At 44.2% G+C, this 12,975-nt stretch overlaps 1 protein-coding gene across 10 annotated transcripts in view; it reads left to right on the forward strand.

Moving 5' to 3' along the window:
- Positions 1 to 12,975, forward strand: part of ST3GAL3 (ST3 beta-galactoside alpha-2,3-sialyltransferase 3) — a 242,871-nt gene that overhangs the window by 33,903 nt on the left and 195,993 nt on the right. For all 10 annotated transcript variants that reach the window (XR_004060373.1, XM_030942125.1, XM_010371892.2 and 7 more), the window contains exon 2: positions 4,220 to 4,367. Coding sequence is in view for 9 of the 10 variants with exons in the window: in XM_030942125.1 (XP_030797985.1) it covers positions 4,250 to 4,367 (118 nt within the window). In the remaining variant the exon portion in view is untranslated. The remainder of the gene's footprint in view (positions 1 to 4,219; positions 4,368 to 12,975) is intronic.

Raw genomic sequence — 12,975 nt, forward strand, 5'->3', positions numbered from 1 at the left:
TTATAAAAAATACTTTTTTTTTTTTAAGAGACAGTATCTCTCTTTGTTGCTCAGGCTGACGTGCAGTAGCATGATTGTAGCTCAGTGCAGCCTCGAACTACTGGGCTCAAGCAATCTTCCCGCCTCAGCCTCCCAAGCAGCTGGGACTACAGGTCCATGCCACCATGTCCAGCTAATCTTAAAATTTTTTGTAGAGATGGAGCGGCGGGGGCGGGGGGGAGCGGGTCTCATCTCATCATCTTGCCTAGGCTGGTCTCGAACTCCTGGGCTCACGCAGTCCTCCTGCTTTGGCCTCTCAGAGTGTTGGGATTATAGGTTTCAGCTGCCATGCTAGGCCTTATGACAAATAAAGTTAATTCAGAAGTGTACAAAGGGAAAAGTAAAAGTCCTCCGAGTCTCACCTGCTTCTCATCATCCCATCCTGTTCCCTACAGGTAAGCATGCTAACACCTGTATAGCCTGTCAGGCCTGTCTTCCTTTTTTTTTTTTTTTTTTTTTTTTTTGGAGACGGAGTCTTGCTCTGTTACCCAGGCTGGAGTGCAGTGGTTCGATCTCCGCTCACTGCAAGCTCTTACTCCTGGGTTCAAGCCATTCTCCTGCCTCAGCCTTCTGAGTAGCTGGGATTACAGGCGCCCGCCACCACGCCCAGCTAATTTTTTGTGTTTTTGGTAGAGACGGGGTTTCTTTTTTTTTTTTTTTTGAGACGGAGTCTTGCTCTGTCGCCTGGGCTGGAGTTCAGTGGCCGGATCTCAGCTCACCGCAAGCTCCGCCTCCCGGGTTTACGCCGTTCTCCTGCCTCAGCCTCCGGAGTAGCTGGGACTACAGGCGCCCGCCACCTCGCCCGGCTAGTTTTTTGTATTTTTAGTAGAGATGGGGTTTCACCATGTTGGCCAGGATGGTCTCGATCTCCTGACCTCATGATCCGCCCATCTCGGCCTCCCAAAGTGCTGGGATTACAGGCTTGAGCCACCCGGCCACAGAGACGGGGTTTCACCATGTTAGCCAGGATGGTCAGGATGGTCTCGATCGCCTGACCTCGTGATCCGCCCGCCTCGGCCTCCCAAAGTGCTGGGATTACAGGCGTGAGCCACTACGCCCGGCCCCTTTCTTCCATTTTTATATGTACATGCTTAGCATAGAGTAAATTGAGTACATTTATATGTATAAAATAAACTCATTCGTATATGTGTGTTTATGTATCTCTCTTTCTGTTTGAGATAATATTATTTCTAGACTCTGTTCTCTTCCATTGACCTAACTTGTGTTTTCCTCTGCCAGTACCTATCTACCTTAGTAATTATAGCTTTGAGTTGGTTCGATATCTGGCGAGGCAGATTCTCATCCCATTATTTTTCATTTTAAGAAATTTCTTGGCCTTTCTTGGGCATGAACTCTTCAGATGATCTTTAGATCCAAGTTCAGAAAATTCATGGATTTTGACTGGAATGAAACTGAGTTTATAGAAAACTCACATTTCAGGAAAACTGATATATTTCCAATTGAATCTTCTCACCTAAGAAACTCTTTTGCTGGGCGTGGTAGCTCACACCTGTAATCCCGGCACTTTGGGAGGCCGAGGTGGGTGGATCACAAGGTCAGGAGTTTGACACCATCCTGGCCAACATGGTGAAACCCCATCTCTACTAAAAATACAAAAAAATCAGCTGGGTGTGGTGGCATGTGTCTGTAATCTCAGCTACTGAGGAGGCTGAGGCGGAGAATCGCTTGAACCTGGGGAAGCGGAGTTTGCAGTGAGCCGAGATGGCGCCCTTGCACTCCAGCCTGGGCGACAGAGGGAGACTCCGTTGCAGGGCGGGGAAAAAAAGAACCTCTTTTGTCTCTTTATTTACTCAGATATTTTATGTTCTTTGGTGAAAGTCTTGCCTATTTCTTACTAAGTTTATTTTTAGTTATCTTACAGATTTTGTTGCCATCATGAATGGAATTTTTTCACTTTACGTTTTCTTTTCTTATCTTTTTTTTTTTTTTTGAGACAGGGTCTTGCTCTGTCACCCAGGCTGGGGTGCAGTGGCATGCTCACAACTCACTGCAGCCTCAGCCTCCTGAACTTAAGGGATCCTTCTGCCTCAACCTCCTGAGTAGCTAGGACCACAGGTGCACACTACTAGGCCTGGCTAATTTTTTAATTTTTCTTTTTGTAGAGATAGGGTCTCATCATGTTGCCTAGGCTGGCCTCAAACTCCAGGGCTCAAACAGTTCTCCTGCCTCAGCCTACCAAAGTTCTGGGATTATAGGCGTGAGCCACTGCACCCAGCCCACCTTACATTTTCTAATTGGTTATTGCTGGTATGGTTTTTAAGAATGTGTTGATTTTTGTAAATTAATCTTATAATCACCTACTTTATTGAACTTCCTACTCTAATGATTTTTTAGTATATTCTCTTGGCTTTCCTAGGTGGACAATTATCTATAAATTATAATGTTTCGTGACACCATTATTAATATTTATACGTCATTTTTTTCTCTTATGTCATTTTGTCGCTGGGATATCTGATTGGGCTTGGTTGGGGGCCTAACCCAGGGCAGTCTCCTTGGCCAATGTTACATTTTACATTTAAGGTGTACCTGCTATATATCCTTTTACATCAAAGGGTGTATAACAGGTACAGTAGCAGGGTGGGTGAATTCCAGACAGACCTTGAGGATAGAAACAACAAGGCAACATTCAATGAATAGAAAGTACAATGACTAGCGCATAGGGCACAAATGAGGTTGAGAGAAGCAAGAGATGGATTGGAGAGTAAGTTGAGGCTCGGTCAGAAGCCGCTAGGCTTTAAGGAGCAATTACTTTATTCAGAGGAGTTGAGAATTGAATGAAAGCTGTGTTAGGCAGAATGACCCTTTAAAGATATACACACCCTAATCCCTGGAACCTAAGAATTTGTTACTTGACGTGGCACAAGGGACTTCACAGATATAATTAAGGTTATGGGCCTTCAAATAGTGAGATTATCCTGGATTATTAAGGTGGGCCCACTATAATCACATGGGCCCCAAAAAGCAAAAAAGTTTCTCCAGCTGGAAGAGAAGCAAGATATGGTGGAGGGGGAATTTGGAGAGATTCAAAGAGTGAGAGAACCTGAAGGGGACCACATGGAAAGCATGAAAAGGACTGTAGGCGTGAAGGCTGACCCCTGGCGGATAACCAGTCAGGAAACGGGGGCTTGGCCCTACAGCTGCACGAACTGAATTCAGCCAACAGCCTGAGTGAGCAAGGAAGTGGATTCTTCTCCAGGGCCTCCAGAAAGGAACACAGCCCTACCAACACCTTGGTTTTGGCCTTGTGAGACTCAAAGCAAGGACCCAGCTGGGCCTCACCATACCCAGATTTTGGCCTTCAGAACTCTGAGATGATTTTGTGTTGTTCTAACCTGCTAAGTTTATGATGCTTTGCCACAGCAGCAGTAGAAAACAAATGCAAAGGGGTTTAAGCAGGGATATTGTCAGGTTTTGTGTTATTCAAAGACTTCTTATGCCATGTGGAAATGGATTTGGAGAATGTAAATTTGGAGACAGGGAAACGTGTCTGTGGGAATGCTGTGATAGCACAGTCTACGGTAGTGATTATGGGAAGGGGATATGATTTGAAATATGTCTGGGGGGCAAGAGTTGCCAGAACTAGTCAGGGACCGGATGTCAGCGGTTGGGGTGGGGAAGCAAGGATGACTGCTGCTTTCTAGCTTAGGCGCTGGCTGATGATGAAGCTGTTTCTTTGTTTTTTTTTTTTTTTTTTTTTTTTTGAGACGGAGTCTTGCTCTGTCTCCCAGGCTGGAGTGCAGTGGCCGGATCTCAGCTCACTGCAAGTTCCTCCTCCCGGGTTTACGCCATTCTCTCGCCTCAGCCTCCCAAGTAGCTGGGACTACAGGCGCCCGCCACATCGCCCGGCTAAGTTTTTGTATTTCTTTAGTAGAGACGGGGTTTCACCGTGTTAGCCAGGATGGTCTCGATCTCCTGACCTCGTGATCCGCCCGTCTCGGCCTCCCAAAGTGCTGGGATTACAGGCTTGAGCCACCGCGCCCGGCCAAAGCTGTTTCTTGAGATGGGGATGAGTGGGTTGGAAAATGCCATGATATGAAAGTGGTAACTCTTAAGTTGTTCTTCATTTGGAAATTCTCTCCATAGATACTTTATTTTAAGAGAGAATATATCAATAAGATGAGTGCTTTGTCTTTTAAGAACGAAACTTTTTCTTTTCTAGGTCATTTAAGAAATCATAAATCATGTGAAGATGGGACTCTTGGTATTTGTGCGCAATCTGCTGCTAGCCCTCTGCCTCTTTCTGGTACTGGGATTTTTGTATTATTCTGCGTGGAAGCTACACTTACTCCAGTGGGAGGAGGACTCCAGTAAGTATAGTCACTCTAGCTCATCCCAGGAGAAGCGTGTTTCAGGTCAGTTACTGGTTTTTCATGTGGCTGCAGTGCTCTCATATTCTTCAGAGGTGGGCACTGAGAGTAAACTGAGCATTTCTGGGACTTTGACTTAGACATTGCTGCCATTTTAGCTGGTATAGGCTGAGAACTTTGATGTTTTTGAAAAACTGCATGCCATGACAAATCTCTGTTCCTTTTACAAACTTGGTGAGAATGTGCTATTCTTCAATAAAAACCCAAACTATACTCATACTTCTAGTTCTTGAATGCTTTTGTTCTTTCTTTTTTTTTTTTTTTTTTCTGAGACGGAGACTCGCTCTGTCGCCTGGGCTGGAGTGCAGTGGCCGGATCTCAGCTCACTGCAAGCTCCGCCTCCCGGGTTTACGCTGCCTCAGCCTCCGGAGTAGCTGGGACTACAGGCGCCCGCCTAGTTTTTTGTATTTTTTAGTAGAGACGGGGTTTCACCGTGTTAGCCAGGATGGTCTCGATCACCTGACCTCGCAATCTGCCCGCCTCGGCCTCCCAAAGTGCTGGGATTACAGGCTTGAGCCACCGCGCCCGGCCGCTTTTCTTCTTTCTAATTGCTGTAGCATATTGCCACTCTTATTTTTCCATTTATTGCCTTAGGGATTAGTATTGGAGTTGGTTTCCATATGCCCTTAAAACATTCATCTTTGGCCAGGCGCGAGACGGGCAGATCACGAGGTCAGGAGATTGAGACCATCCTGGCTAACACAGTGAAACCCTGTCTCTACTAAAAAAAATACAAAAAAAAAAAAACTAGCCAGGCGAGGTGGTGGGTGCCTGTAGTCCCAGCTACTCGGGAGGCTGAGGCAGGAGAATGGCATAAACCCGGGAGGCGGAGCTTGCAGTGAGCCGAGATCCGGCCACTGTACTTCAGCCTGGGTGACAGAGCGAGACTCCGTCTCAAAAAAAAAAAAAAAAAAAAATTCATCTTTATGTTGAATTTTCAACATAATATTGTCTCTGTTTTATTTTCCCTAAAGAAACTTTGTCTACTGAATCTTTGTAGCCCTTGCTGCTATTGAACTTGCACCTGGCTACAATAATGGCTTATTTTCCCCACCCAGTAACTCTTAATTTTTTTCTTCTCTTTGTGCACTTTGTCTCATGTGTTACATAGTGCTTTCCACATAGCCTGAATCCCACTGATTTGGTTTCTGTTTACCTGATGTGGCCTGTGTTTTGGTTCTAGGCTTGCATTTGAAGGGCTTACATTGATCGGCACCAGCCTTTGAACATTGTTTTCTTGGCTGTAGCTTGAAATATCACACAGTGACCATAGTGGTTTTCTTTTTGGTTATTTTGTCTGACTGTTATCTGAGCTTCGTGTGGGAGATAATATAAAATCAGAACAGTGGCCTGTTTTGAACTACAGTGATATGTCTTCTCTTAAAATTAGTTTTATTTTTATTGACATCTACCAGATACCAGCATAGAACTCACTTGAGAAGAGAGTCAGTCTCTAGGTACGAGGTGAAAGTGAGCTGCAGTGAGTTGGAAGAAGCAACAGGCAATTGGCCTGCTGTTGTTCTAAGACCCTAACATGGGAACTGTTACAGTGAAGTAGCTCATTTATTTCTCCCATGGCTCAAACTACTGAGGCAGTTTCAAGCCAGTTTTTAAAATATAGTGTTATATCCTTCATTTATTGTTTTATATAGGATGTTTAAGTACCTTTTAAATGCTTAGCTTATAATTATCACTAATTACTTGTGTTTCAAAAGTTTACTTAAATTTCTCTGCACTGACTTATTTTTAAAACCAAGGAGACTATCCAGGATAAGGAGTGTTTATATCAGTGAAATGCAGAATTCTGTATTTAGAGGCATTCATTGTCTGTATTGGTAGTGGTGGATCCATCTGTATCAATAATATAGATGGAAATGTGTGTGAAGAACAACGGTCTCCTTTTCTGCTAAGAGCTACTGACCTGTAGAAGACATAACCAAGGATCAGATAAGATTTTCTTAGATCAGTAGGGAACGGAATTTACTTTATGGAAGACTCATTGTGTGTCAGGCATTAGGCTAGATAATTTACAAATGTAATTTCATTTAATGTAATTCTTACTACAGTTTTGTGAAGATGCCATTATTACCCCATTTTCCAGTTGAGCATACTGAAACACTTTTTTTTTTTTTTTTTTTTGAGACAGAGTCTCGCTCTGTTGCCCAGGCTGGAGTGCAGTGGCTGGATCTCAGCTCACTGCAAGCCCCGCCTCCCGGGTTCACGCCATTCTCCTGCCTCAGCCTCTCGAGTAGCTGGGACTACAGGCGCCCGCCAGGTCGCCCGGCTAGTTTTTTGTATTTTTAGTAGAGACGGGGTTTCACCATGTTAGTTAGCCAGGATGGTCTTGATCTCCTGACCTCGTGATCCGCCCGTCTCGGCCTCCCAAAGTGCTGGGATTACAGGCTTGAGCCACTGCGCCTGGCACTGAAACACTTTAATTTACCAAGGTTATATTGTTGGAACTGGAATTCAATTCTGATTTCCTGTCTTTAAAACCTATGTTTATTATTTTATTGAAAAATATAATAAATACTGAAGACAAGACTTAGTATTCTACTTGGTAAAAAGAAAGAGGGAAAGGAGCTTAGAGAAGTAATAGTAGAGAGTATCAGGAAGAGGGTGTGAAAAGAAAAGGAGGGAAGGCCGGGCGCAGTGGCTCAAGCCTGTAATCCCAGCACTTTGGGAGGCCGAGACAGGCGGATCACGAGGTCAGGAGATCGAGACCATCCTGGCTAAAACGGTGAAACCCCGTCTCTACTAAAAAAATACAAAAAACTAGCTGGGCAAGGTGGCGGGCGCCTGTAGTCCCAGCTACTCGGGAGGCTGAGACAGGAGAATGGCGTAAACCCGGGAGGCGGAGCTTGCAGTGTGCTGAGATCCGGCCGCTGCACTCCAGCCGGGGTGACGGAGCAAGACTCTGTCTCAAGAAAAAAAAAAAAAAAAAAAGAAAAGAAAAGGAGGGAAAGAAAGTTATCAAAAGAAGACAGAGAGGCTTATTAGGTTTGAAGGTGACAAGGTGCTACTCACTTGGGCTGTAGGATTCAGAAGTTAATTGCTAGTTATCTGCTGTCTGCTGTCCTTTCCATTAGTTGTTAGCTGACCAGTATTTATAGCTTTTCTATTCTGACTCCTAAGCCTTTTAGATGTTTGACTTTGAATAGGTTGTTTAGACCATCTCACCATAGCATACTGTTTTCTGTGCTGTAATATCAGAGAACAGAGTAATAGGACCCACCCTGCATGGCTTACTAAGTCAGATGGGTCCTCCATTTTTTTTTTTTTTTTTTTTTTTGGAGATGAGGTCTCACTCTGTTGCCCAGGTCAGAGTGCAGTGGTGCAGTCATAGCTCACTGTAACCTCGACCTGCCAGGCTCAAGTGATCCTCCTACCTCAACTGCCCGAAGTAGCTGGGACCACAGACTCACACCACCATTCCTGGCTAATTTTTGTATCTTTTGTAGAGATGGGGTTTAGTCATGTTGCCCAGGCTGGTCTCAAACTCCTGGGCTCAAGTGGTCTGCCCACCTTGGCTTCCCAAAGTGGTGGGATTCCAGGCCTGAGCCACTGTGCCCGGCCAGAGAGGAGTCCTTTACTTAGAGTCAAGCTGAAGGAGCATCACAACCCCGAAGACTGTTATGTTGTGAAATTTAGGCTGTGTTTTAATAATACTGATGATGATAAGATGAAATAGTAATTTATTGAGTATCTACTGTATATCCATAAGATAGCAGGGTCTTTATATTCAGAATCTCATTTGATCCTTATGGTTTTTATTGGTTATTATTTTCCTCGTTTTACAGATATAGGAACTGCAGCTTCAGAGAGGCTGTGTAATCAAGAGTTTGTATGCCTTTCATCTGAGGAGGTTGAGGACAATCCCAAGTTAGAAAAATAAATGTCTTTAACATTACTTTTCCTTAATTTTTAGAATATTAATAAGTTGCTCAGATAACCTATTGGAATTTCTTCATGGTGGGGGGAAGAGGCTAGAGTTGGTTTTTGGTTTTTGTTTTTGACACAGGGTCTCACTCTGTCACCCAGGCTAGAGTTTTGTTTCTTTTTTTTTGTTTTGTTTTGTTTTTTTTTGTTTGTTTGTTTGTTTTTTGAGACGGAGTCTCGCTCTGTCACCCAGGCTGGAGTGCAGTGGCCGGATCTCAGCTCACTGCAAGCTCCGCCTCCCGGGTTCACGCCATTCTCCTGCCTCAGCCTCCCGAGTAGCTGGGACTACAGGCGCCGCCACCTCGCCCGGCTAGTTTTTTGTATTTTTTAGTAGAGACGGGGTTTCACCGTGTTAGCCAGGATGGTCTCGATCTCCTGACCTCGTGATCCACCCGTCTCGGCCTCCCAAAGTGCTGGGATTACAGGCTTGAGCCACCGTGCCCGGCCTCAGGCTAGAGTTTTATGGTGTGATCTCGGCTCACCGCAGCTTCAACCTCCTGGGCTTATGCCACCCTTCCACCTTAGCCTCCCAAGTAGCTGGGACTACAGGTGTGTACCACCACGCCCAACTAATTTTTCAAAATTTTTTTGTAGAGATGGGGTTTCTCCATGTTGCCCAGGCTGGTCTCAAACTCCTGAGCTCAAGTGGTCTTCTTACCTCAGCCTCCCAAAGTGCTGGGATTACAGGCATGAGCCACTGCGCTTGGCCTGAGGCTAGAGTTTTTTTATTATTAAATTATTCATTCAATAAGCAGTATGTTCTTATTATGGTCCATGTACTGTTCTGGGTAAACTGGATATAAGATGAACATAGGCCTTCATACTCTTAGCCTATAATATGAGAACAAAACAAAACAACTATTTTTATATATTGAGCTCTAAAAGAACAATCTGTGTCAAATGCTGTGTTGGAGCATAGAATTCCTTCCAGATAGAAAATTTATGTTTTCATTAATTCCAAGGTGTATTGTAGAGGACTACAAACTGCTTTGCCTTGGGTAGTTTAGAGACACATGTGACCTAGGGCTTGGTCAGGTTGCCAAGACTTGGGTCAAATGCTTAATGTGAAAAGCTTCAAGTATGAGAATAGTTATCAACCTGCTTTAAAAATTACTGTAGAATTATTATACATGTAGTATGATTAAAATATGTATGTATACATATATTTTTAATATATATTTTAATTAATGAACAAATCACCAGTATCTGGAGTTAGAAAGAGTTGGGTGTGCTTGTTTCTTCATCTCCAAAATGAAGATAAAAGACTTATTTCTCAGCCAGACACAGTGGCACACACCTGTAATCCCAGCACTTTGAGAGGCCGAGGTGGGCAGATCACGAGGTCGGGAGATCGAGACCATCCTGGCTAACACGGTGAAACCCCGTCTCTACTAAAAATACAAAAAATTAGCCAGGCATGGTGGCGGGTGCCTGTAGTCCCAGCTACTTGGGAGCCTGAGGCAGGGGAAACGCTTGAACTTGGGAAGCAGAGGTTGCGATGAGCTAAGATCGTACCACTGCACTCCAGCTTGGGCCACAGAGCAAGACTCAGTCTCAAAAAAAAAAAAAAAAAAAAAAGACTTATTTTTCTTTGCTCTGATGCTTTATTTAGGTCAGTGCCTTGTATAGGAGTCAGGTAGTTGCCTCTTTACAATAGTCCTCCTTTCACAATGGTCCATTTTATGGAAGCCTTGCATATTTTTATTAATGTAAATTTTACGTATTTCTGCTGGGTATGGTGGTTCATATCTAGAATTCCAGCACTTTGAGAGACTGAGGAGGGAGGATTGCTTGAGTCTGGGGGATTGCTTGAGGCCAGGAGTTTGAGACCAGCCTGGGTAACATCACGAGGCCTTGTCTCTATAAAAAAAATTAAAAGATATTATCCAAGCATGGTGGTGTACACATATACAGCGTGTGGGATAGCTACTTGGGAGGCTGAGGTAGGAGGATCACTTAGGCCCAGGATTTTGAGGTTGCAGTGAGCTATGATTGTGCCACTGTACTCCAACCTGGGCAACAGCATGAGACCCTGTCTCAAGAAAGAAAGAGAGAGAGAGAGGAAGGAAGAGGGAGGGAGGGAGAGAGAGAGAGAAAAGGAGGGAGGGAGGGGGAGGGAGGAAGAAGGAAGGAAGGAAGGAAGGAAGGAAGGAAGGAAGAAAGAAAGAAAGAAAAAAAAGAAGAAAGAAGAAAGAGAAGAAGAAAGAAGAAGAAAAGAGAGAGAGAGAAAAGAGAGAGAGAGAAAGAAAAGAAAGAAAAGAAGAAAGAAAGAAGAAAGAAAGAAAAAAGAAGACAAGAAAGAAAGGGAAGAAAGGAAGGGAGGGAAGGAAGGGAGGGAGGGAGGGCTTGCCTTCCGTAAGGCCTTCCTAAGTCCTGACTGGAAGGAAGGAAGGAAGGAAGGAAGGAAGGGAGGGAAGGAAGGAAATTCATTTCTAATTAATAAAGTAGATCTTTCATAGGATTAGTTTCCTGGGCTGTGAGGCCTTTAAAAATTCATGACTGAGTGAGGTGGCTCATGCCTATAATCTCAGTACTTTTGGAGGCTGAAGTGGAAGGATTCATTGAGCCCAGGAGTTCAAGACCAGCCTAGGCAACACAGGGAGACCCTGTCTCCACAGAAAAATAAAAAAATTAGCTGAGTGTGGTGGTACATGTCTGTGGTCCCAGCGACTCGAGAGGCTGAGGTGGGAGGATTGTTTGAGCCCAGGAGGTCAAGGCTGCAGTGAGCTGTGATCATGCCACTGTACTCCAGCCTGTGTGACAAAGTGAGACCCTGTCTCAAAAATTTTTTAAAAATTAAATTTATGCTACTGTGTTTATCAATTATTACAACTCCCTTTGTGTTCTTCCCCATATTTATAAAAGATTATAACCTGACAAATTATAATACATGCATTCAAATTATAAAGTACACATTGTTAGGCCGGGCGCGGTGGCTCAAGCCTGTAATCCCAGCACTTTGGGAGGCCGAGATGGGCAGATCATGAGGTCAGGAGATCGAGACCATCCTGGCTAACATGGTAAAACCCCGTCTCTACTAAAAATACAAAAAATTAGCCAGGTGTGGTAAGATCTACTGCAGACCCGCCCTAACAAGGCCTAAAGCCAACCCCCAGCAAGACAGATTTCGAAGTTTGGGTCCTGTCAAGTTAAGAGAGGTCAAAAATGCCATGGGCTTTCCTCAGATCCACACTCACGATGCCTAAAATCAAAACCACACAAGTTCAGGGCGATCAGGTAGTCATTGAACTATCTGCTAAAACACAAATTGAGGCCGGGCGTGGTGGCTCAAGCCTGTAATCCCAGCACTTTGGGAGGCCGAGACGGGCGAATCACGAGGTCAGCAGATCGAGACCATCCTGGCTAACACGGTGAAACCCCGTCTCTACTAAAAAATACAAAAAACTAGCCGGGCGAGGTGGCGGGCGCCTGTAGTCCCAGCTACTCCGGAGGCTGAGGCAGGAGAATGGTGTAAACCCGGGAGGCGGAGCTTGCAGTGAGCTGAGATCCGGCCACTGCACTCCAGCCCGGGCGAGAGCGAGACTCTGTCTCAAAAAAAAAAAAAAACACAAATTGACACTCTTTGTGGGAAGATAACGGTATTTGTAGTTTTTATATGTAATATCCACAGTGGCTAATGTTCAAAAAAAGAAACAGGAGAATATCCATATTCAAGAAGAAAAATCTATGGATAAGATGGCCTCAGTGTTGCACTTAGCAGACAAAGTAACTATTATGAATATATTTAAAGAATTAAAGGAAAATACAGTAGTGAACAATGAGTGTCTCAGCAGAGAAATGGAATCTATAAAAAAGAACCAAATGCAAATTCTAGACCTGAAAAGTATACTAACTGAAATGGAAGTTTCACTTAACAGCAGATAGGATATAATGGAAGAAGCCAGTGAGCTTGAAGAGAACACAGTGGAAATTATCCAGTCTGAACCACAGAAAGAAAAATATTGAAGAAAAGTGAACAGAGCCTCAGGGACCTGTGAGACAGTATCAGATAGTCTAATTGGGCCGGGCATGGTGGCTCATGCCTGTAATCCCAACACTTTTGAGAGGCTGAGGCAGGTGAATCACGAGGTCAGGAGATCAAGACCATCCTGGCCAACATGGTGAAACCCGTCTCTACTAAAAATACAAAACTTAGCTGGGCCTGGTGGCATGCACCTATAGTCCCAGCTGCTTGTAAGGCTGAGGCAGGAGAATCGCTTGAACCCGGGAGGTGGAGCTGGCAGTGAGCCGAGATCACGCCACTGCACTCCAGCCTGGTGACAGAGCAAGACTCCGTCTCAAGAAAAAAAAAAAGACAATTGGGTGGGAAAAAAATTACCATTTTATTTTTTGAAAATTAATTTCCCATACCTACTTATCTGAAGGAAAAAACATTAAATAATGGCTGAAAACTTCCTAAGTTTGATGAAAAACATTGACTTACAGATCCAAAAGTGTAGTCAACCCCAAGAAAGATAAATATTGGGGGAAAAAAACCTAGGTACATCATAGTTAGACTTCTGAAATCTAAAAATAAGGAGAGGCTGCTGCTGGTGCTGCTCATGAGTTCATTTGGTGTGGGCCTGGTTCCTCTTTAGTGAAGCAGCAA

The sequence above is a fragment of the Rhinopithecus roxellana genome, chromosome 12, assembly GCF_007565055.1.
Source record: "Rhinopithecus roxellana isolate Shanxi Qingling chromosome 12, ASM756505v1, whole genome shotgun sequence".
In the NCBI taxonomy this organism is placed as follows: Eukaryota; Metazoa; Chordata; class Mammalia; order Primates; family Cercopithecidae; genus Rhinopithecus; species Rhinopithecus roxellana.